Source organism: Melozone crissalis, unplaced genomic scaffold (genome assembly GCF_028551555.1).
Source record: "Melozone crissalis strain CALT ecotype California unplaced genomic scaffold, PUWL_Pcris_2 ptg000013l_1, whole genome shotgun sequence".
In the NCBI taxonomy this organism is placed as follows: Eukaryota; Metazoa; Chordata; class Aves; order Passeriformes; family Passerellidae; genus Melozone; species Melozone crissalis.
The window spans coordinates 25,455,135-25,481,389 of NW_026535791.1; the positions used below are offsets into that span (position 1 = coordinate 25,455,135).

General features: G+C 41.0%; 1 protein-coding gene across 3 annotated transcripts in view; it reads right to left on the reverse strand.

Annotated features, from left to right (window-relative positions):
- The window catches only part of KLF12 (KLF transcription factor 12), a 240,810-nt gene that overhangs the window by 48,822 nt on the left and 165,733 nt on the right, over positions 1-26,255 (reverse strand). For 2 of the 3 annotated variants that reach the window (XM_054271665.1, XM_054271666.1), the window contains exon 6: positions 14,734-14,793. The exons of the other annotated variant lie outside the window; for it this stretch is intronic. In XM_054271665.1, the coding sequence (XP_054127640.1) occupies positions 14,734-14,793 (60 nt within the window). The remainder of the gene's footprint in view (positions 1-14,733; positions 14,794-26,255) is intronic. 3 annotated transcript variants of the gene reach the window in all.

Here is a 26,255-nt window from a genome sequence, read left to right on the forward strand (position 1 = left end):
ATGTAGTAAGCTTCTAATGACTTTGAGTATAATTAAACATTTCAAATCAGTATTGCAAATGCCTGATGGAAAACAGTTATGAAACACATCAGAGAGGACAGTTCATTTACTATTTCAGCCTTTATTTGCCAAGCCATGTGTCAACAAGAATACTGGTTGTTAAGGTCAATGAGACTGGAAGAGCCAGGGAAAAAGTACATCAGGATCATTTTTAACACAAGTGGTGCAAGTCTATAACTCAGGGAAATATGTAATGCAAAATACATATTTCCATTTTTTAGACACACTAAATAAACTTTTTTTAAATTGTAAAAGATTCATCCAACTCCATCTGCTCACTGCTGTGGTTCACAGCAGCAAATAGCATCAGTGAAAGTATGTATAAAAGCACAGGTGCATGAGATTAAAAAACAAAAACCAAAAGACATAAAATAATGCAAAAAGACAACAAATTAGTTCCAGAAATACAAGTTAAAGAGATATTCGGAAATAATTACACAAATAGGCACAGTAATCCTAGTTCTTCCTGGCACTGCAGAAATGAGGAGCTCTGCAGGGGTATGCCAACAGGTCAAGCAGCTGAACAAGCAATGAGCATAATTTTGCTATACCTAAAAATGATAACTGAACAAACCACCATCTCTTCAGAAGCAAATGGTGAGAGCAGCTAAATGACTGGTATTTCAGCAGTTTTATGTTTTGTAACTAGTTGTGCCAGAAGAAGTGACGTTCCCAATTTTATGAGTGACAGAGCAGTCCATGGTAAGCATGTTCCTTTAATTTATCCTAGTCTTAGTAATAGATTCAGACGATGGCAGATCTAGGATTAATTTGGTCTCAAGAAGAGAGTGCAGAGTGGAAAAGGCTCCCCAGGAAAATTATTTCAGTCACCTCTTTGACAGCTGGCCTGCAACCATGCTACCCTGTGAATGCCAAATTTGTGAGATAACTGAGGGGAGATAGTAGAGCTCTGCACAGCCAAGAATGTAATGATAGGAAGTGATTATTCACTATTTTTTCAAAGAACTGGGGACTTCAATTGAACAGAGGGAAGAACTTTATTTCTTTCACATAGCACACACTTAGAGCTCACTGCCACTGCATACAGCAGGGGCTAAGAATATAGATGAGCTCAAATGAGGATTAGACAAGTTCACAAAGGACAGGGCCATATATGGATATTAAACATTAAAGTCAAGTAACAACCTCAGAAGCTGAGAGGCAGAAAGTACTTTTTCTTTTAATGCTGTAAGGTAGAAGATGGATAGAGAAAGGGGACTCGGGTGTTCCAGAGGAATAATCACTCTATCACAACCCTGTTTCTCTGCTCTTTCAGTAAACACTAGCCAGGTTACTGGGTTCACTTGGACATCAGTGGGAAGGATTTTAGACTTTGGTCAGTTGTTTCTACACACACACTAGTGAAACTTGCCCTTTTGAAACCACCTTTTGCATGCCAGCTTTAGTGAAGGACTCCCATGTCAGAGGAGTAGGTTTGCTAGCTCTTATGCCAGCAGGACTAGGAGGACCTTCACACTACTTATGTGCTTACAAAGTACATGGCAGCTTTAAAATGACAGCTTTAAAAACAGCAGACCAAAGGAAACATGCTCATCAGAAAGGAGAAGGTTCAACTTGCAATACCAGGTTGCCATTTTTTGCAAGGCAGGGCTGTTCACTGTACACTGTCCATTGTTTTGCTCATGTCCAACCCAGATGACAAGCTGTAAGGAGCATCTTACCACTTCCTATTCAAGCACATTTCACAGACCAAGAGGGACATGCCAGGAATCTTCTCAGTATCATCTAGCCCAGGAAACAGGTGTAGGGAGTATGAAGGAATATCTAAGGGCATGGGGAAGTGGCGAATGGGCTTCTCAGTCTCACTGAGAGAGGCCAGAGGAAGGGTAAGGAGCCACTGCCAAGGCAAAAAGGGAAGGGACAGCAGAAAAAAAAAAAAAAAAGCCATGTAGGCTGCTGAGGTTCCTGAAAACATACTTTAAGCAGCAACACGAAATCTGAAAGGTTGAGAAGTGGCAGAGATTTCAACAGCTGGCTCAAAAGAGCAAGTCTCCTTCCTTAATCTCACTGTTAGGATAAGTACCTCCAAAACTACTCCTGTTCTCAGAACAGGGTATCTTAGCTACTTTTGTTCATCAGGTCTGGTGGTAGAAGTAACAATAGCATGAAAACTACTTTAATTTTCTCCATTGAAATCATTGCAGTGTTTAGTGCTCATACCAGGCTCAGACACAACAGTGTTATTTATGATATTACCATGACACAGTGATAGAGAGGGTGGATAAAAACCTAAAAAAAAAAAAAGGAATCAAAAAACCCTCCACAAAATTGCCTGACAAGTAATTTTTATGAAATGAAAATAATTTACACAGCAGTTTTACAGAAAAAGGGAATTATGCCATTAATCAGCACTGCTGGATAATTACACTGTACATGAGGCCTTGCTTTTAGAGAAAAAATATAAGCTAATAAAGACAGTCAGACGATCAGTAATGGCAGGGCTTTTGGGAGATACCAGAGACACAAAGCTTAATAATTTACCACTAAGGAGTATAATGACTGAGAAACCAAATTATTTTAAGTTTACATTAATTTTCCACCCAATTACATATTTAACATTAAATCCAAAAGCTAGAGAATTCCCCTCAGCTGCAAACAACCACAGCAGCAATGAGGAAGCCAAGGGGATGTGATCTCGAACATGACTGGACTCTGAATGTATCCTTCCAACTGCTGTGTACATCCTTAATATTCAGAGGTCTGCTCGAGAATTAAAGCCAGTTCACACTTCCCTCCAGTTACTGCCGGTTCAAATAAGGTCTCTCCCTAATACAGTCAGCTGCAGTCAATCAATTTTCTTTGTGGTGTCTCTTTGCACCTCCCAAGCACCAGCAGCAGATGGCTCAGCCTGGCTGTCTCACTGCCACATTTGTAAGGGAGAAAGCAGTGAAAAGTTGAACAACGTTGAATTAACAATGAAAATGAGGACTGGAGTGTAATGAGAATGTTTCACTACCTTTGCATCGTAAGCAATTTAGCCCTGATTATTACTGACCTCTGGCAATACTACATCCAAGTAAAATGTGCTATCCTAAAAAGCAGGGATATACTGGAAGGCAGACATTGCTTCTGAGTGTACTCATAAATAAACCAGAGTATATCTCTTCCTGTGTTAGAGGCTTACCTTACAGCTGAGTTATCAGCATTCAGCAGTCCCCCCCTACTCTGTGTCTGTGCAACAAACAACACAACTTGGTATATTATACCTGGAAAATTATTATTACTATTATCATTATCACTTATGTGGCACCCAAAAGAGCATTAGGTACTTCACAAAGTAGTTAAGAAGACAAACTATGTGCTACAAAGGGCTAATACTCAGTGAAACAGTAGAACCACACAGGGCGGAAAAACAGGAGGAGGTGGTATAACAGGAGGAAGTATACGGGTTACAGGAATAACATTAAACAGTTACTAATCTGGGGGACATGAGGTTCAGTGCATGCTGCCTCTTCTTATTCCACACTGAGTTCACAGGAATCCCTGTGACAGGACATTTTGCTAGCGTGCTTTCCAAATCCACTGATTTTTTCTGGAAGTGTTGTTTGCTTGCATGCTAATCTTAATCTTTTTGTCTTTGAAGGTGTTACAAGCTGAAAGCAGATACATTAAAAGTTTTGCAGTTCCAAAGTAAATATGCCTATTAAGGATTCAGCAGCAGCCATGGATTTTGAAACTTTCACTGGTTTTACAGTGATGGCACAACAGAGCCTGTGACTTTGGGCCAAGTTGTAGTAGGCACAAAGATGCACAGGAGCAGCTCTTTGTCCTCCACACTGTACAGTGCACCAACAACCCACACTGAGGGGCTCTGCACACTTAGGGACCCTGCACACCACTAAGTGCAGCTGAATGTGCAGTCTATTCCCACCAAAGTGCTGTGGTGCTGTGTGAGCCTGCCCCCACTATGCACCTTGGTGTCCCAAGAGCTCTTCCCTCTCTCCTGCCATAGCGATCACAGCATCCTTCATGTGCTGAGCACACTGGGGACAGCCCAGGGAGTAGGCAGAATAGAGGAAGGTGAATTAAAAAAACTGACCAGGAAAAACTACAGTGCTCATTATCAGATCCATCTACCCATACTAAAACAATGGCCACACAGTTCCCTGCACTCTGGGCAACCACATTCCACCCAGAACAAAGCATGCTGCTGGCGCCTCCAGCATATTAATAATAGTAAGGTATGTACTGCAGCGGGAGGGAGAACCACAAGGGGCAGCGCTCCACGGGTCTGGCATAAGGAATGGATCTGCTTCAGGCTGCCTGCCAAAGGCACTGGAAAACTTGACTTTTCAGAGGCTGCCCAAAGATGCTTTTCTCCTGCCTGCAGTACTCTTTGGAGGGCTTTTGCCCAGACCAGGCTGTACTGTAGCCAAATGCAGGTGGGAAGTATCCCTGCTCACTCTCCAGCCTCTCCAACTGGTTCTGCTGCTTCTGGACAGAACAGTCACCAGGATCTCTCAGCACTCTACAGACAAAAGTTGCTGGTTCCATGACATCCTGCCATGCACATGGGGCTTTTTAGATGTCACTAGAGGCATGGGCAAGTATCTTAGAAAGAAATCATTCCCCCTAGTCCTGTAACCCAAGGGGAAGCAAATAGCAATGGAGGCTGCCAAAGGGACTGTTCAGGTTTGCCCAGGACCCACTGCAAATGCAGGTATTATGACACAGAGGAGAGAAGAGAAAAATTCACAAAATGCTGACAGAAACACCTGACTCCCAGCTAACAGCCTCTTATACCAGAGGTTTTGGTATGGGGCAAAAGCAGCAAAACACCATGGACAAAGGAAAGGACACAAGGGAGAAAAATATTGAGATGATATAAGGATGCAATGGTGCACCCTTTAGCATGGGGAGGCATGTCCAAGGGAAGTGTGTATTAATGAACAATCTGCTGCCAGTTCGGGTCTGCAGCACCCTTAGGTTTGCACACACACACACACACACACACACACACACACACACACACACACACATCCCTGAGATGCAATGTATCCCCCACTTCCTCCCCCATCAGATGGCTGACAAACTGCAGAACAACACAAAGAAAAACCACTGCTGGCTTAGTCAAAAGGATTGCAGACAGATAGCTGCTAGAAGCATTACTAAATATGTTGATGTTTCATAACAGTTTGATCTCACTGCTGTTTGTGTTTCTGGTTTGTGTACAGCAGGAACAGCCAGTCAAGGTGATGCATTTGCTGTGCAGATCTGCTGCAGCACTTTGGTTTCACCGGTGGAACTGATCCAGGCTTCCCAGTTCCCTGCTCCCCACAGCTTCCCCTTGCTCTGGGAATGTGCTGGGGTGCACTGAGAGAGCCCAGCTCCCTACAGAAGTGCACACAGAAAACTGAAACCTTGTCTACATGAAACCTTCAGCTTTCAAACTACTAGCAGTGAGTCCACAGGTGAAAGAAACAATCTGGCTTCCATATATACCGAGCAGAAAGAATTTGAGATACCATCTATTTTTCAAAGGATTAAAGCTAACATGTGTCTATCTCAAAACATCAGCCTGCCTCACAAATACAAACATGCAGTTACAGTTTTCAGGGATACATTATCTCACATCATGGTATATGCCAAGGGGTTAACCTAAGCCTTAGAGGTATGATTTAAAACTGGTTTTGCTAAGCCACTGTCACCTACTAAATATAACTTTGTTTTCATAGGAAAAAAAAGTTCTTTAAGAGTTTCTTCTGAAAAAAATAGCTCTTTGAGGCAATCCTGAGGGTTCCTGGAATTTTTTCACATGTTCCAAAAATCATCCTTGTGAAACCCTGCACAGTCATGCCTCCCATCAGTGCTGTCCAGAGAATGCAGAGCTTGTATGGCTCCTGCTCCAGGTGCCCCCAGCCCTACAGCTTGAGGCAGTCCTTCCCAACCAGAGTTAACTCTCTGCGCCCAAGTAATTTCCACGTGACTTTGCAAGCTACTCCTTGTAGAGAAAAGCTTAACTAAATGATCACCTCATTCTAAACTAGTTCCTGTACATACAAGAATTCCTGTGAGCTAACACTGAAATTTACTGAAATGCTTACTTTCTTGCAGTGGTCGATGGAGTGCATATTACTTTACAGAAGCTAATACAATTTTGTCCCTGTTCCTTACAAAGGACCAGCCACAGTTTCTCCCCAAGAGGGAGCACATCTCTGCACTTTCACAGCCTGTGTTCTTCCAGGACCCTTTATTACCATTTTCCCTACAGCTGATCTGTTCTGCACAGATTTTCTGCTCAGTATGAGGGGCTGGGGAGGGGGGCATTAATTATACAGCAAGATGGAGCAGAGCCAGGCAGCCCCTCTGGTGCACTGTCTCCTGCATGCACAGCCTTCTTCCTGCTGCTCTGCAGCTACAAGGATCACCTGTTGGTCTTGGCACCTTCCCAAGCTGGGGCCTAGCGGAAATGACAGAATCAGCTAGAAATGAAAGCCAGCTCCTATTCCAGCAACCCAAATGAGGGAAATACAAAAACAGATGATGGCAACGTGATCTAGCTGCTGCACGTGAGAGACAGGAGGGGGTGGGTCAGAGGGGTAAATAAAGAAGGATTAAATGTTGGACAAAAACCCCAAAACAAATAAAAAAACCAGAAAACCTCCAAAACCACTAAAAGGAAGCTTTTTTCCTGCTGTAGTTCTCTTTTCATATTCAGCACAGCAAAAACATTAGGAGAGTTTTTCTCCATCTGAACACCTGCCAACAGGGAAAACTAGCTACCTTGTTCCTGCTCCTGCTGGAGTTGTCAAATGTTTCCATCTCCCCAATGAGAGATGTCAAAGGGATATTCAGGTACACAGCGCTAACAACCTGCCTTCCTCAGGCCAGCTCCTCTCTGTACTGCATGGTGACACACAAGCTGTTCCAAGAGCTCTGTAAGGAATTCCCTTCTTCCACAACAGTGCTCAGCAAAACCTTTTACTTGATGTTTGGGTGAGATGCAATGTTGTGTAGCAGAAAGATTAAACATTACTCGCCTCTCATCTTGGTCTTCTGGGCAGAAAAAGCAGATAAGTAATCCAACAGAAAAGGTAACCATCACTAATTATTTAAAACAGAGCAACGCTGCCTTTAAAATGATAAAAATACAAGCTAATTGCACGCTGCATTTCCATATCTAACTGGTTTCATATGAGCCTTTGAAATCCATATTTACTCAAAGCAGTAACCATCCTAACATCCTAGATCTCTCATCAAATTTCTCTGAACCCTTGAGTTGAGTGACATCATATATATTTACTCTCTCCAATACCTTAACAGGCTTTAAAAATGAACTTTTAAAATTTCTTTTAACCCAATAATTTTTAGAAACCATAACAATAAAAGCAGGAAAAACCTAATTCTTAAAAGGAAGTTTATTTCCTCTCCAAAAGCAATGGAATGGGTCCCTAGAGCTCCCTTCTTCCTGAGAAAACACTCTATGAATAATCAATGTAGAGTCCAATTCCTCAACAAGCACCGAGCCTTCAAACACACCCAGCATTCAGCAGTCTCTGTGACTCTGGCCTTTAAACTGTAACACTCTTTGCCTTTCTCTCCCTGGTTTACCAAGCATTCTTTATTCTTTTCTTTCCAGCAACTAGGTAGGTAAGCAGAAGCAAAATTCGAGCAGTGGGAGCAAGCTGGGGCTAATTTGCACCTTATGAATTATTCAGGCCCTCCTGATTCCTGCACCTGCACTGAGGCAGGAAGCTTGCGAGGAACAGTCATTACTCTTCTCTTGGGTTCGCACAAGCTTGGTTACTGCTCAGACACTTTGTTCTGTAACCAAGGGCTTCAGGTCTTGTACTAAGCAATAGGAATGGGAGAAAAAAAAATAACTGCATGTCGTCAACCCCCCCTCTCCTGCCTCAAACCCGGGATAATAATTCAACCCTGTTGTGAGACAAATGAATTGTAGGGTGTACGGACTGATGCTGAATTTATCTTACATATGCTAATCCAGATCAGAGCATCAGGAGGGAAAGAGCAAATGGGTGCTTGAGTTGGTCTTGTCAGACATTTACTCAGCTGCATTAAATTGCACATTTAAACTTCTCCCTAGCTCAGTAGGGAGTATTTCACGTGCATCAAGCATGTCACATGCTAACCTGATCATTAAGGCACCTTCTCCGCAGAAACACCACAAATAAATTCTCTGCCTGGCATTCTGGCTGACATAAGGGCTGCTAACAGTTTAATACTATTGGAAAAGCCTATATTGTGCTTGCAACAGGGTGGATTTAAAAAGCAAACAGGTCTTTTTCATCTCTATCTACTATTATCTTGATAAACAGAATGTGACACCTAACTGCAATTCCAGATACAACCCATGAATCTAGAGAGCCATTAGGAACACTTGCAGAGAGAAGATACAAACCAATTAGCACTATGAACATTTTAAGATAATGATATGTCTTTGAGCTAATATGCTAAGGCAAACAGATCTAAAAGTATTACACAAATTCAAAGCAGCAAACACCATCTTTACTGTATCTCATGTCCACAGCTGCACTGAGTAGCATTAGGTCTTGTCCTTTATTAACACTGCTGTTCCCAACAAGTTCTCCAGTTAAAAGCTCGTCTCATTAATCCCGAGCAGCTAAGCATCATGCTTTGATTGATTCAGTAAAACAGATCTGTGGTAACTGATAATGAAACCTCTTTAATCCCCTCTTCCAAAAAAACCAAGTCAAACACGAGCAGTAAGCATTCAGAAAGGTACAGTCAATCCTTATCAAATCTTTGCTTTTCTTCTTTCTGTGCCTAAGAAAGTTAATGCATTTTCCTGTCAATGCAGGCTGTGTGATTGGTCCTCTGCTTCTCTTATCGCATTCCGATCCAACAATAGGTACTCTGGTGCTTTTTTAAGGTATTTTAATCGAGCATGTAAACACGTTTTATTCTTTGATGCTCTTTCATTCAGCATCATTAATCCCCAGCATGAAATCAATAGACTTAAAACATTTAATCACGTCAAAACGCAACATACAAATCCACAAATGACTTCAGTTCATCACACACACTGAATAGCTTGCAAATTGGAAACTATGCCTTCTTTTTGCCTTGGGAATCAGCAAACCCTAAGCCAGTCTTCCACTGAAGCAAACAGATCCTTTCTCAAGAATCTGCCATTAGGCAAAAAAAAAAAATTGACAAACAAAACATGGGATTTTCTGTTTGCTCTGTCATCTTTTTTCATCTCTTACAGTCTCACTGGCCTTATGAGAAACCCTTGTTTTACTGCAATCTCTTGACAGTATGCATGTTTAAAAAAAGTTTAAAAACAATTACAGTAACTGGGTTACAGAATGTACTGGAGGTGCAAGAGAGTGGAAAAACATATTTGTGGTTGCTTGCTTTCCCTTTTTAACAGCATACATTGTTTCTCTGCTTGACTAGAATGCAAAAGGGATAACAATACTAGGCACTTAAAAAAAGGAAAAAGAGAATAAGCTCGACCTTATAGATGATTATGATTTCCAAAGCCTGTAGGACACGGAAAGTGACAAGAATCGCTTTGATGGGGCAAAAGTTGTGGCTGAGCTGAAAAAAGGGCAGAAACAGGTAAACAGGCAAAAGGAATAGTCTAGATAACGGAGTAATATCTTTAATTCTACTACATTAAAAAGCACTGAAAGCTTGCTAATTTCAAAGAAAATCCAGTTTGGAAAGAGGTGAAGTGTGAGAATGGGCATGCTGAAACCCTGATTTGGGAGGCAGACACCCAAAAGCCTGCCTAGGTTCATGATCCCATGCCCACCCACTGTCCCATGAAGAGTCCTACACAGCCTCCCCCAAACCCATGAGGTCCTTCACTATTAGGATGGAGCTTCCCTGGGTACCAACCATTAGACACATGTCCACACAGACTCATTCTGGCAGCTGCCCATTTTCCACCTACAGGCAGAGCCCTGTCCTGACCTTTCCTGTGCCGTGTGAAGAAGCCCCAGAAGGCAGGCAGAGTGCTGATGGTGGTGGCACTGGCAAGGTGCTATACTGAAGCCCTGCAGTCAGGTAATCCACCCAGAGAAGGAGCACCACCCCAGGAATAATCTGGCTCTGCAGATGCAGGACCTTCTGCCTAAGTGTCCATGGAAGTGAGGGTACTCTGTAATCAGGAATGCAAGACCCACAAGGCTAAAAGGTTGGACAGAAAAGGGGGATCCTGGCTCCATACTGGAAATCTGGGCACTAAGCATCTAGAGAAGAACAGTGAAAGGTCTTTCTCAGTATCCACAGATGTTTCTGGCCCATTGCTGCTTCAGGAAAGGGAGCCTACAGTCCCAGTCCTGTCCATGCTCAGGCAAGGATACGGATTCTTCTTACCCACTCTCCTTCCCCATCCCGTAACTTCTGTGTTCCTATTTATACAGCTGCCCATATTCAGCAAGAAGGCAGATGACACTCCACTGCTCCCCTCATATCTGATTAGGCCTGCACCAAGGATCCCAATGAGATCAACTTGTGCTCAGAACCTACACCTCAGGTCTCCCAGTCTGCTGATGAGCTAATTAATGAAGCTCTTCTGCAAAAGTGGGAGAATTGCTGTTGCTGCTGCCAGTTTGCTTGGCAAGAGACTCATCTCTGCTCCGTTATAATCCAGAAAGGCCTACAGAGACTACCTCTGAGGGAAAACGATGCTTTTATTTCCAAGTGGTTCTCTATACAGTCCATAATGATTGATCTGATGTAACTGGGCTGTGTTTCCAGAGAAGCACTTACGTTCCCTAGCCCACTAAAGTACACACCTAAACTAGATGGGTAAGGGCTCCTTTTTAGTTGTTCCCGGGACATTGAATTCCCTCTAGTGACTATAATGAGGAATTCAAGTGCTTTTCCTCAGAGGTCAGCTCAACCTGCAAAGCTTAACCTTGATATACAGGTAGAAGTTTCATTTCACAGTGAAGCACAAGCACTACTCACTCAAGCATTAAAAAAGTTTTCTGAGAGTGTAACAGAGGTATCAGTGCCTCTAGTGTAGCACAACACAGTCCCACTCTAGTTGAGAGAGGGAATGAAAATTTCATAATACGTATGACTAATCTGAATTTTACTGTACGTATACAGAGTGTAAGTGACCTCTTGATTTTGCAGTTTTTCCCATTGAAAGTAATGTTTATGCACTGAGCTGCATGACGGAAAATATGTAGAATAGGGAATTGCTTCAAATGCTTTGCCTATCCTAGATGCATTAATTTTTCATTACCTCATTTACAGAAAAAAACCCCCAAAAAACAAAACAACAACAAACTAAGAAAAAAAGCCCTATAAAAAACCTGAAGTAAAAGTAAATGTGAAATGAGGACATTCCAAATCCGGCAAAGAGAAGATCAAGCATTTTCTGCTGGCAGTGCACTTAATTATTACCAGTAACTTCCTATTTATTATCATCATCATCATCATTTTTTATCCTGTTCTTTAAAAACTATCCAGACTACCTCTGCAAATGTGTGGGGTTTTTTTCTGTTTGACAGATGCTAGATTAACTTTTGGCTGAAAGCAATCAAAGTTTAGACACAAGAAATACATCCTTTAAAGCCTGTGCTCTTCAGTTAACAATTTGGTCCTGGAGATGAATTGCAAGTAGAGACTTGGGCCTAAACAATCTTACTAACTAATGGGAATGCTAACAAGTAAAGCAGTGTACTCTGCACTGCAATGCTTCTTTTCTCTTTGAACTCATGACAAATGAGAAGGACTGCTTCGAATTAGTCTTACAAATGTCAGCAGTACAACAGAACACTGCAAACGTTCATCTTTGAACAGTGGAGAGTCAGAGTGAACTGAGGTGAAAATGGTGTCCAGCAGAGCAATTCAGATCAGGAAAGCCATCCAACTCCAAAGCAGCTTGACCTGAACACAGCCCCAGAGGCAGTGCCACAGCTGCCAGCTAGACAGTAGCCAAGAAGTTAGGAGAGGTGCAAGCCAAGAAGCCAGCCATGAGCCCATGTGCCAATGCAGGGAAGCTGTATTCCAGAATTTGGCATCTGGGTCCTCCAGCTGCCAAACATCTCCCATCTGGCTGAGCCTGTGGACGAGGTGTTAAAAAGAGGATCAGGGAAGATTATACAAGAGCTAAAGCAGTACCCTTAGCAAGACAGCAAAGATGAAGAGGCACATTGTGCCCCCAACATGTGAAATTCACACACATTATCACTTTGTTCCCAGTGGATCAGAGGAGGCAGTCTGGAAAACGCTCCAGGTTTTAGAGGAAATGAACAGTTAGATGTGCATGAACTGAGGCAACCGTCCCAGCCTCTGGCCATCCACAGAGGTCAGCAGATGTAGATTTGCGTGGAATTGGTTTGGAGTAAAACTTGCAACTTTTAGTAGATTTGATGAACCCAATAAGAAAAATTAGGAAAAAAAACACTACAAAAATGTTTCTTCAAGACTTTGTGATCCACTCTGTTCCTCCATCATCACAAAGAAATTGAAGTATCAAATTCTGTACTTTCCTAACTGGAATACGATACTTCTCGGTGTAATTTTATGAAAGGATCACTTTCTTGCAATTTAGTGGAAAAAGATAAGTTTAGTAATACCAAGTTGAAAAATACCCAAAACTGCGTATTTTTCCTTACCTCATGAAATGTAGCCATGAAATTTAATTCAAATGAAATATATCCACTTACATAGCTGCATTTAACTGCAGCAGAATTCACTTCTGACAAGCATTTACTGCTCCCAAACTCCAGCAGTGCCATACCCCAATGGGAGGGACCAGCTGTGGGGAAGACTCCTAGCACTGTCAGCCATTTCAAGTGCACCATAAGAATTCACATATTCAAATAATGCACTGACTTCGATGTTACTTGAATTGATCTTACTTCCACCTTTCAATCTACAGGTAAGTCCACATGGCCCAAATGAGGTTTGACAGATGTGTCATCTTGATCAATTTGGTTCTTTATTTTAAAAACACCTAACTCCCCCCCAACTCTCTTCCAAATGTCTGCTTTCATTAGAACCTATTTGTCTTGCCAAATGTTACCTTTCAGTCTCATCTTGCTCCAGTCAGAGCACACCAACTTTCAGCAGTTTAGAACTGCTGCATGAGATGACAACCATGTTCATCCATCTTCATCTAACCATGCATGTTTTTCAGGGGGCCTCATTAGTAGGATCTCATATTCATTACTACAGTATGTAAATACCAAATAAATTCATGAGGGATTTTTAAAGCAAAATACATCAACAAAGAGCAAAAAATTAACAACATAAGTGTCCTTCTTGAAAATGCCTCTTGCAGAATAGAAGCCAACATGCAAAATGTTATATAGTTAATTTAATGCCAACTTAAGAAGCCTGCATTAAAAACTGCATCTGAAATATGTGTATGTTTTAGAAACACAACATTTTGAGAGACTAGTAGGCTCATCAGAGTAATTCCTGACATTGCACTGATAATACAATCAGATCAAAGAACATTCTAGGGATTTTTAAAAATAAATGTATAGTTTCAATTTCATAGTAAAGGAAACCTTGAAAGATTTGTATTAGCTCTAACAGAGAAATTAGTCCTGTTGCTACTTTGAAAATGTTCGAGTAATAAGATCCTGCAAATTTTTAATATAAATATACCAGTTGTAGTGTAATTAACTGCAAATTGGAGATAGGAGTAGTCTTGAGGAATGACTTCTGTATTTGACTACTCATTAGCAATTTGAAAATGTAATTGCTCTTAAACATGCTTTCTTCCTAATTTTATTATGAAGCTTAGCTGTACTTATAAATGTGAAGAATTTGATTTATTCTGGAACATACTTGCTTATATTGAATGCGTGAAGTTGTTTTTTCTTCTGTACTCCACAGAGAGAAGGAACACATGTCACTAAGAGCAGATAGAGCAGCGAGCTGATGAATTTACACTTGCCCCATAACAAACACAGCTCCAAAGGAACCTTCAGAGGGGCACACAAAACAAACAAAAGCAGGGAGGAGGACAGGCAGGCAAGCAAGCACACTGAGAGTGGACATTTCACTGCATACTGCTTTAAAACCCACTAAAGCAACAGCCATGAGTCCCACAAAAACAGGACCCTACCAGCTTTGGTACATCCTTCTGTCCTTTGACATCATTTCTACCTGGGCAAGTGGGGTGAGCCCGAGGGCCCTTATGGTATCAAAGCACTTGCTGAGGCCTCCCAGTCACCCCCTGCCAGTGGACTGGCATGTAAACCCTGTGCCATCCATCTACAAGGAACATTACATAGGAAGGCTTTAAAATTGTGCCCTCCTTGAAATAAAAGCAAGGAGATGTTTGCAAAGCGCTCTACCTACATTTTGCAGCTTTGCTTCACGGTAATTGGCAATGATCCATTATAACATGAGCTACATTGATGCACATTAACTTCCTTACTCAAATTCAGTAGACTACTTTGAACACTTTAAACTATATTATTAAACATCAGAAAAGGTATTTTCTATTCTTATATTTTAAACACTATGATTTATTAAAAAAATATTTTAAAAATTGCAGCTTTCCCACCACCCTTTTGAGCCCCAAGATAAAAAAAGCAATTGCAAAACTCAATTTCAGATCTTGCCTAGCCCCACATACCCCCTAGTCATGATATAAAGAGGGAAAGAAACCTGAAAAGCACTGCTACTAGACTTCATCAATAAAACAGAATATTATATAATACACAATAAAATGCTTCATACCTGGAGTTGAAAAAACGAAAAGGGTTAACAGCTGACCTGGCACAGCCCCACATGCTCTCTCTGGAAATTGAACACAGACAATTAGGAATTTTAAGTTACCCCAAATAATCGAAGGGGACTTATACAAGTTTGAGGAACACTTACTGCAGAGTAAGTAAGGCACATAGCCTCGGTGTGGAAGACATTTTAGGATTTTCCCATTCACTCAAAACTCTCCTCAAACTGAATTTGCTCTGTAGATGCTCCATCTAATGGTAAGTAATTAGGAGCTCTGTGATTAATTTTCATGGCAGCAAAGTCAAAGCTTAAGGACTCACATGTCACTCAGTGGTAATTCCGGATCATGATCTATCATTTTTCTCATTAAAAAATCATCAGCAACAAAGAGGTAAACTCTAATGAGAATCTACAGCACGCAGACATTCCATGAAGTGGCTCCAGTGAATGTCTTCTCCCAGAATTCTGCTGCATCAGTAATATTATTCCCACACAAAACCAAAAAACTTAGGCTTTAACATTTTTACTTACAACTGGGACTCCAGGGAAAATATACAATCTTCTAAAATACCATTTTGAATAATGAAAAACACCAATATACAGTGCCATAGCTGTACAAACTCCTATGCTGGTTGAGATTTGGATTACATGAGATGTTCCTTTTCACTGACAAATTCTGATCTACTGCATGTGCTCAAATAAGAAGCTCCATGCAGATGGTTTTTGGAAAAAGTTCCACCAAGTTAGGGGGGAAAAAAAAGAAAAACCTGCAGAAAGCCAAGAACATGAATAAGCCCCTTTGGTCCTTCTGTTTGTGGTTCAGACCTCAAATGTACTGTGAAAGTAGTCTAAGGCCAATGCCCAAGAAACTAGCAAAAATATTAGAATAAAAATATGAATAATAAAAAGCTCAAGCACACTAGCACTCGAATGTATTTGCACTGAAAATGTTTTGAATCTTTTATAATGCTCAATTAAAATATCCAGGTTGGCATAGGAACTGTTGAAAGTGAAAAGGAAATTTTCAGAACAACTTTGCTTAATTTATAAAATTGCATTTTCCTCTGGCCCTTGGAAACCTACTAACAATCCATTTTCTCTCAAAATTTTGCACTGAATGCTTTGAACCTGTCACACTTCCCTGCTTCAAGTCTACAGTAAATAATGGCTTTCTTTACTGTTTTTGCCATTTGTTAGATGCTAAATTTCTGATAATGACACAAATATGGTATGCAGATGACAAAATTATGTGCAGAGTTTTTGAAGTGTAAGTTATTAGCTCTATCACTGCCTAACACTGTTTTGGTTTTTTCCATGCTCCATGTGGAGTCTTTTCCTTCTCAGAAATATGTATCAGGTACTTGTCTCACTGTCTCAAATAGGTACAAATTTTATTCTACAACTGTGTCAGTACCTAATCAAAGAGCACTGTGACAAAATCTCCCCTGCCCAATCAGCCCTCAAATGAAAACAATATGCACTGGAAAAAATGGTTACCGGAAACCATTAAGACCAATGGTTGTCTTCCATGTCAATTAATTTACAATCATCTCTGTGCCTCACTGGAAAATCATTTATTTGCACAGGTGATATAAACATCAATACATTACCTGGAAGTCATAACTCTACATTTTAGACATTCCTTTTCATAAAGTTCCCTTTTTAACAACTAAGCAACAGGGCAGACCAAGATACAGTTGCTGAGGTTAAGTATTTGCATGTTGAGTTTTTGACAGTGGGAAATTTAGCAGATAGCTAAAACTCTGTTTAGAACCTATAGTATCCAGGCACTGAAAAAAAAGACACTCATCCAAACAACCTCACTGACACCTTAAATTTACTATGGCTCCTTTCTGTTTGGTGTGAAAGCCAAAGGGCTGTGGCCTCTCACCCTGCCTCTTCTCCAATCCAGAAACCATGGAGAGAAATACCTAATCCTTGTCCCTGGAACCTCAAGCTTATCTGTGCTACGAAAAGGGCTAAACACATCTCAGACCATGTAATCAGCATAAAAAGGATCTGTAACAGTCTCTTCCCAATCCAAAATGCAAGTGTAAAATAAAGAAGAGGAAAAGGACCACTCCTAGGTATCTTTTGCACACAAATGCAGATATCTGGCTTCCTGAGTTAGTGCTCTAATACCAGGCTTTTATGCCATGGATGGGTGTCTGCACCACTGCTGGCTGTCACATTTTCACACAGAGATGGCCAATGGGAAGAGGACAGCACACTCTGGGTGTTACAGCAGGCAGAAACAGGTAAGCTCAGAACTTGATCTCTTCATTTCCACAATGGAAAGTTGGGAATGTGAGCTGCTCTTGGTTTTTTTCCAAACTACTTTAATGAACTATTACAGTTCAGAAGCCCAAGCTCCAAAGAGAGCAGAAACAACTCATAGCCAAGTACCCATCCAGGATGTAAGTAGAGACATCTCTAGGAAGCTGATTGCTCTGCCCATTGAACTTCAAAGCCTTTAACTCTTTGTTGACTATACTGCGGGAGTGTTAATGCCTTGTGCAGGTGCTCTGCCACAGTGCTGGAGCCAACCACCTATTTCAGAAGCTCACAACACCTCCATCAGACCTCCCCTAAGACAGAAAATCTGCATCTTGTCTCAAGTGCCTGTGCTGCTGTGGCTCATCTTGGTCCTGGGTACCTGCAGTGCTTCATGTGTGCTGCAAGCATTTGGGGATAGTGGAACCTCTATGCGATGCAATATATTGGCAAGGATGTACCTGTTACAGAATTGCATGTACTTGCAGTTCCTCTCAAGCAAAAGGAGAACCACCTTCTGTTATTCTGACTATAGGAATGGCAAAAGATCTCAGAAATCATGTGGTGATACAGACAGCCGAGCAGTTCTGAAGTGGAAAAATGGAGTGCAAAAGGAATCAACCTGTTCAGCTTGGTAAATAATTTTCAGCAAACAATTTGTTATACAACATTACTCTATTATTGTGCTTTTGAAACTTTTATGACTGAGGTTTTGGTCATTATTATAGTTCCTCCTGTGAACTTATCAGTGGTTTGACTCTTTGGCCCTGACAAGCAACTGATTATAGAAACAGCAGTGCTCATCAGTTCTTAAGAGAAATACCATGGTGACTTATATGTCTATCTGACAGCCCTGTGTGTCCCTGATTTATCATGCATTATCCCAGCACTATGCTAAATATTGTACTTTTCATGCAAATAATTGAGGTACACATTTTGACAAGACTGGGACTGCTGACTTTTAATGAGTACATAAACCAAGTATTTCTTTTACAGCCTGATGTCAGCTTCGGGTGATTTCCAGGTTAATTTATTTTTCAGGCTCTGTTTGCAGTGCTGGGCTTTTCAGCCAGCAGCAGATCCTGTCCACAGGCCTTGAGGTGAGCCCCTTCTAGGGCAGCCTCCGGCCCCAGTGCCTGCCAGCCTGCTCCATGCCCCCCTGAGCTAGCAACACAGGCTAGACAAGAGAGCTCTGCCAGTTCTGCCTCCTCTGATCCACCCTGGTCTCTTCCTTATTTTCTGCCTGCCTCAGCTTTCATACTTCCTTGCACTGCTTTATCCTCTGGCAACTCAGTACATTTCGCAAGGATAAATAAAGAAAAATATGACCCAGACATCATGCTTGACACATCTTTGGTCACTGCTCTAATGATGGAGATGCAGAGTTTGACTCTGAATCCTGTGACTGTGACTATGACTCCAGGCTTAGATACTATAATATCAGCCATTGTGCTGCTTTACTCCTTGTTTCAGCCTTCAATTCCTTTATTTTGACTAGAGTAATTTCGTATGTGTGGTGGCTGTGAGGTCCAAGTATCCTTTCTGTGATGTATTCAGAATAGTAATGCTCATTTTCTAAGTCACATGCACATGGACAGTGCCACCTCCTTAGCACACAGGCTCAACACAAAAAAACCCTCTCTTCATATCCATCATCCAAGAGCTTCCATTCCCTCTTCTTTTATCTCCAGCATAAAAAGAACTTGCTGTGAGAAATGAGATTGTGGTGAAATCACTTCAAGTCAAAGAGGATTTAACTAATAGATGGGGAAACCTACCACAATCTTTTCCCATTATGCAGGAGAAAGGAAAATGGCAGGGAAAAAAAAGTAGGTTAGTTTTTTTATTCCTGTATTTACATGCTCATTCAATTATGCCTTGCCAACAGTGTTCCCCGCTTAACAGTTCCCTCCTTTACATGCAGTTTACATACCCGTGACCTACACAACTTTTGTGGTTTTGCATGCATTGACTTCAACACTCAGGACAATATTTCCATAAATCAGTGTAAGCACTGCTATTAAGATTTAATTGTGCTGCATGTACGTCTGTCAAAATCACAGGAACTGCCTTATGGAAAAGGAAAGATAAAAACTTATCTAATCTAGATAATGAAACAAGAAGTAATTTTGGCTCAAGTGACAGCAGAGGACAATGCTCTTTCTTTTTCTTATCAGTAAGTCAAAGTAGCAGTTTGCTGAGGAAGTTTTATTGTGGCTTTTCCTGGCAGTGTTCTGCTATCCAATCCACACCTATGAGTATTTGTTATAGCTCTAAATTTCTTCAGGCACACAGCTCTGCCCCTGCTTTCTGTGCTGATTTGAAAGACAAAACATAAAAAGCTGAATAACAAATCACTGGGGAAAGAGATGCCAAACAGGTGTACAAACTGCTAACTGGGTAGTAGTAACTCATAATGTTATTTATAATTTATTCTTCGGAGTCATGCTCTTCAAGCAATTATAGAATGCCTGCCTCACTATCCATAAAATGCATTTCACATATCTAACCACTAATGACTTGAGCTTCACTCTGGAGCAACACATTTTAGTGGATTAAGCATGGGAGCAAGAGGCAGATGTACCTGATCCCAACTCATTCTCTCCTTGCCTGCATGGCCTTGAGCAAGTCACTAACCTGTGGATAATTATAATATGTGAACACACAGGGGACCTGTAAAATTTAATTAGTTAATGTTTGCAAAGCACTCCAAAGACAAAAAATGCTTTATGAATGATAATCACACGCTTTTGTTTCAGCGCATTTTATTCCAAAGCATGTTTGTGTAAACATGTTTAGAAATGTAAAATTCCAGTAATAGCAAAGTTTGACAACTACCTGAAAATGATTGGCACTTCTTAGACTAAAATTTAAATTAATTAACAAATCTAACTTATGTTAAGAAGACATATGTGAATTCAATACAGACTCTAAACTGAAGCTGGGAAACAAGATCTTTGAAAGTTTCTTCGTGACAGATAAAGGAAATTAAAAAGAAGGTATCAATGAACCAATACATGTAACTCTTTCACTGCAAGATAATGGTGCCCCAAACAGCCTAAGTGTTGAGTTACTTTTCTTTTCTTTAGAATCCAGACTTCTGTTAGTTTCAGGACTAATCATCAGACCAAATAAAGTTCATGGCAAACAGAAACAGGATTTTGGACTTTAACAGAACCAGGATTCCTTAGTTCTTCAAGCTTATTATGCAATTAATTTAAATATTTCTCTCAAAAGAAAAAAAATTACTCCTAGCAATGGTATGGTAAAAGCTCTAGAAGGACCTACTCAACAGTCATGGAAACTTATTCTTACAGAGGAGACAGGAAGATATGACTTTATGTAGATCAAGGTAAAAGCACTCTTATTTTCAAATTAGCTTTCTTCGGGGAACAACTGACAATACCCCAATCTCCTGACACACTTCCATTTAAGCAACACAGCCCTTTCAAAGCAGGAAGTGATGTTAATTTCTCTGCAGAAGTTGGTTTTGATTTACAGTTGCCATTCACCTGGCCCTTGTTTCTAATGATCTTTGGCAGATGGGGAATCCTGTTATTCTGGCAAAAGGCCTTGGGACACATAACAGAAAATTTTCATAGCAAAAAATCCCAGTGCATGCACAGGATGGCATCCTTTGATTTTACTGCCCAACTCTCCTTTTGTCAAACATCACATATTTTAAAAAAGGAACCTTTTTAGAACAATATAGGTTTATTGGATTATTGAAACCCCAGGTTCTTACTTAGTGCCTAAAGAAAGAGCAATTCCCAAAGGTACAGAGGGAGTCTTTCAAACTCTTGAAGTCCTTAATAAGGGCTTCAGGCCAATTCATTTTTATAAACAAACAGATGTTTCTGAGTATTCAGATTTTGGTAGGAATAGCTTTATAAAATGCCATATAAACCCACTGTAGAAGAAGTCAGTACTTTTTCAACAAGCTGTCTGAACTGCATGTAGGGAGTGCATGTAGGTAGGAGAAATCACACCTGTAACAGTTGGGGCAGGTCAAATTTAGATGTACTAAGTTCAACTTCTTCTCAAGCCACAAACTTCCAGCACAGCCTTAGAAAATAACATAGAGGGGGTTTCCTCATAAATAACTTCAGCAATGTAAACTTTTATCACTCTCTAAACCACTTGTCCAGGTTTCTTTACAGCTGCTGGGGAAGACAGATACCTTTTGAAAGGTAGATGAGCATAACTGGTAACATGATTAGACCCAGAAATATCTCTCCACTAAAGGAATCCACAATACTTGAGCCTAACTTTTAGATATTTTGCATTGTGAGAGAGGAACTTTGCTGCAAGGTAATGTCCAAATTGGACAGTCCAGCACTACCAGAGGGTGCCTAAGGTAGCTGAGACTGAACTGCCAGCTCAGCAGTGCCCTTGGCTCAGTAGCCAGCATCCAATCCAGCAACAGTTTTCACTGCAGAAACCTCTTCTTTTCTGCCACAGGATACTTACTTGGGACTGCTGACAAAGAATAAAACAAAACTAGAACAGAAACATCCCTGAAATAATGACACAGTGGGGGCACCAACCATAACACAGAAGCCTTGCAGGGCTCTATGTCACTACTGTCTCTCGCTTACGTATCTGCACAAACGCCTCTCAATACTTTTAGCAAGTCAGTTCAGTTTGTAGAATAACTCTGGAGGAGGCCAAGGAGGAGCCTCACCATGTTCCAGCCTCTGGGGAGGTCAGAGGCCCATAGACAGTTCTGAGTGTGTGGTCCAATTTCCCTGCAATTGCAGCAACTATGTAACCTTCTGCTCTAAAGTCTTGCTGCAATGGAAAAATGCATCCCAGACTTGAGTACTCTTCATGAGACAAGTAAAATTGAAATTGATATATCCCCACAACTTCACTTCAAACCAATTAGTGTTCTCCAGTGGAAAAAAAAAAAACAAACTTTTTTGAGGAATCCTGGATGAGCACTAGCCAATTTTCCATATGTAAAGTCGCCACTCAGTTGTGTGCCAGTTTTAAAATGAGCACGGGCAGATGTACCAGAGAAGAGGGAAGCAAAGTTCACACAAACACTGCTGAAACATCCTTCCTTATGGTTTTTGGAGACTCTGGACAAAGTATTTTGTCTGCAAGCGGAAGGAAAATATGAGGTGAAAGTTCCCTATAATGAATAGCTCAACAGTAGTAATGGTTGCGACCAAAGCAGGAAAACAAACTAAAACAAAATGTAGAAAACGAACGGCTGATGGCAATAAAGATACAAACTTCTAAAGAGATAAAACTAAACTGCTGAAGTTGATTTACAAAGAAGAAGAGGAGGGAGAAAAAAAGATATTTAGGAAAAATAAATCAGATTTGAAAAGCATGTACTAATTTAAGAGAGTACATTGGTATGGTGGCTATACTGTCTGTCTGTTGTGGAGTCTCCTTTTTGCTTCTGCAGTATCCAAAACTAACTCTTACTGTACTGCAGTAACAGATGCCAGAGAAGTTAAAAATAAAGTAAGATGATCACATTACCACCAATGTATCAATCACATAAAGTAGCCAAAGAGAACAGGGGTAGGGTCCCTAATCTCATTTTCATACAAGCACTCCAAGGCACCCAGCTCAGCCTAAAGAGGAATTCATGTTAAAGGTCAGAGCAGTCACATACAAATGACAAATCCCATCTCTGTGAATTAACTGCAGCTATTACTACAAGTAGACAGGATTTCCTCTCTGAAATTTCTGTCTCTCCCTTACTCCAGAAAAACAATACACTATCTGAAGCATCATCAGTTTATATGTACAGTTCCTCTTTTCCTTGACATTTGAAAGAAAACATGGTTCCATCAAAGGAGTTTTCTCCACTTACAACACCTGAGGAGAAAAGTAGCCCAGAGAAAAAGAGGAAGTTCTGCACCTTTGGATTTTTACCAACATACTGGTCAAAAGTTCCCACTAAAAATCACCTTCTGCCTCTCCTGCTTCTGCCCTCAGTTTCTGCAAGTAGGAGAACTTAAATTATGCATATTCAAGGAGGGGAGAGCTGCATGCTGCAAAATATTATATTTTACCACACAAGTGTGCAGGAAATAAGGAGATGAATGCTCTGTTCAGGGTTTGCATTAGTATGTGCCATGGAGGTGGCTCTTGAGGCCATCCTGCATCAGTTCTGCCTAGGGATGGAAAGGCTGTCAGGCTGAGGGAACAGCATGCTGCCTCTGTGAGAGACCCTAAAAAAGTTTTACTGATCTTACAGAGGTTGACTAATGCCTTCTCCTCCCCTGGCTTCATAAAGATTTCTGGAGTGTATCTGAGACTTGGTTCTGAATATATGATGCTATTCTTGCTGTGTAATAAGCATCAGTGGTGTCAGGCACATAGAGGCAAATCTGCTCTTTGTTAGATGTTACATGTCAAAATAAGTTTGTAAAACATGCCACAGAAAGGATGAAATGCTGCTTACAATGCAAAGCCCACTGAAATCTACATAATGTTGCAATATTTATTATCAGTCAGAGTGTATTATCTGAGATTAATAAACAATTCTTAGCCCGTATTTTGTAAGACACAGCACTTTCCATAAACCAGCACTGTCACGGGAAGCATTTTCACTGAAGCACCCTGCTTGAAATAATGACTTTATTTATCTATAATTTTACATTATTGATTGGGTTTGTTGAACTGAAAGAGAACTGCGAACTCATTCCAAAAGAACTACTGAGAAAGAAGTCTGGAAGCTCAGCCAACATAAAGCTTGCAGCAAGAAGGCAATTTTCCTGAGAAAAAACTGTCATACTTGGTCACTTTACAAATATGCAAGGAAATTACATTCTGTTTGTGTAAATAAGAACTAATGCCAAACACGTGGCTCTTAGTGTTTCATTGTCAAAATTTTCATTCCTAAGAATTTTGCTCCTGTAAGACTACAGTGGACCCAAAACAAAGCAGCAACATAGGTGGATGCCACCCAGTTTAAGAGGACATGAAGAGCAAAGCTTTGAAATAGGCATTCCAAACTGTCCTGTGACCCAGCTATGTAAGTGTCATTTCCAAACCAACAAGCTTAAAAATGGCTGTATTAAAACAACAGTTACCCCCCAAAAACTGACAAGCTGATTTCCCTTTGGTTCAAAGGTGGCAGACTGAGATGCAAGGGAAGATGCAGGAGCATTCAGGACAGCGCTGCCACTCCCAGTTTCTGGCGCAGCAGCTCCCCAGGCAGGGATTGCCGTGGCCTCCCGTGGCACCAGGGATGTGCAGTGCTGACGTGTGTCCCAGGCAGCTGCTGCACCACCCCTGGGCCACGGAGAGCAACGGGAGCTCACAGCCTGGAGTGTCTCTCTGCCTCTGAATTACACAGCTCCAACAGGGCACAGGGATTGCTGCTAGCCCTATGCAGGGAGTGAGGTACCTGCCTGGGATGCAGATAGCCATGGAGGCAAGATCAGTCCTGAGCCCCACAGACTGCACACAGGGAAAGGCAGGAGGCAAGGAAAGGCAGGGCACTGAGGCAATCCCTCACAGCCCCACATGCTGTGTGAGGGGCTCTACAGCATCAACCCAAAGCAATGCCCACTACCAGATTCTGAAAGCCCCAGAGTCTGAACCCCCTTACTGCTTTCAAGAGAATAGGTGGCAGTAGGCAAATATATATACATATATTTATATTCATAAGCCTTATGCAGAATAATTTAAAACATGCCTGAAAAACAAGCAGGAAAAGATCAGCTGCTGTCTCACACCTGCTACCAAGCACCTAAAAATTGGTATGGTGTTTAACAAAGACAAGACTGTAAAACACCAATTGGTACTGAAGAAAAGGATGCTCCCATCATTTTCGAAGTACTGAGGTGTAGTTCCCAGCCACTCTCTGCAAGAAGTTATTTTTTGGGCAACTATTGACCAGAAAGAGCTCACAAGCTCAATTAGAAAACAACACACTCTGTGGGACAGTCATCCAGACTCGAGGGCCAGCCTGCCTCCCTCAGGCACTAAGCTTTGACCTACACTTCACTGACTGCTGAAGAGTCTTTCTGTGCATGTCCCTAGGCTGCCCGGTTATTCAGCAGAACAGTAGGTGTCTTTCCATGTCCTCAGAGGAAATTCCTGTCTGCTAAGTTTAGATGCTGAAATTGAGCACACAGGATCTCCCTCTGGAAGGCTTCAGAGGAACTTTCCTCTCTGCAACAAGGCTATGTAGAATGAGAGTTTCTTTTTCAGCGGACTCCTTTGCTAAACATCTAATATTAAGGTACATATTAAATGCCTAAAATCAAAATAGAGCCTGCCCTGTAGAGCACAATATTGCAGACCAAGTAAGAAATAGATTGAGTGCAGTTAGCATGAAGTGCCAACACTCCTTTTCAACTCAGCAACTGTGTGTGTGGAGTCTGTGACTGAGAATGAAGTAAAGATGACAAATTACAGATCACAGTCAAATTAGATTTTCCTAATGGGGCTCTTGAAATAAACTAACAGATTACTGTTTAAATAAAACCTGTAACAAGAACAAGTTGATGTTATATTATTAAATTTCTTAATTTGATTCTTAAGCTCCAGAGTAAGTCAAGTAATACTCAACATATTTACCTTCACAAACTGTGAAATGCATTGTACAAAAGCTAAAAAAAGCTTCCCATGGTTTGACCAATTCCCTAAGTGTTCAAGCAATATCCATCATGGAGAACAGTATCTGCCTGCCAGTCATATATTGAAATTATCTGCTACTGCTCCATACTTCCTTTGTTCAGTAATTAGACAGTGCAAAATCATTTACTGCAAAATCACGACACATTGTTTTATTTTTCTGGCTTACTATGTGTGCTATAAATTGAGAAAAAATACTTAGCACTTCGGGGCCTGCTGTTGTGACTAGAAAATTGAAAATACATATGGGACCTGTCTATCAAGCAATAGCCTCACTGGCAAAGAAATTCTCCCCTCCTTTATCACTGTTAGAAAGGGAGCCTGCTAATCACAGAACCAACACCTTGTCTTGCCTTGCTCACAAACACCTCTCTCTCTGCTTAAGGAGAATATCAATCTGAGATTCACAGTTATGGTGCTTGGCTGACAGAAGAGGTAGTACATGTCTGGCAAAAAAAAACCCAAAGGCAGTACCTCCCCAAACATGGCTTAGCTCTTTTAGCTGCTGATGTCCAGGAAAACAAAGCAAAACATTTTTAGATACCATATTAAGACATTTAAAATGCATCTATAATAACTTATACAATAGCAATGTCTAATGGCCTTAATTACACCCATTTTTATTTCATAATGTCCAGAAT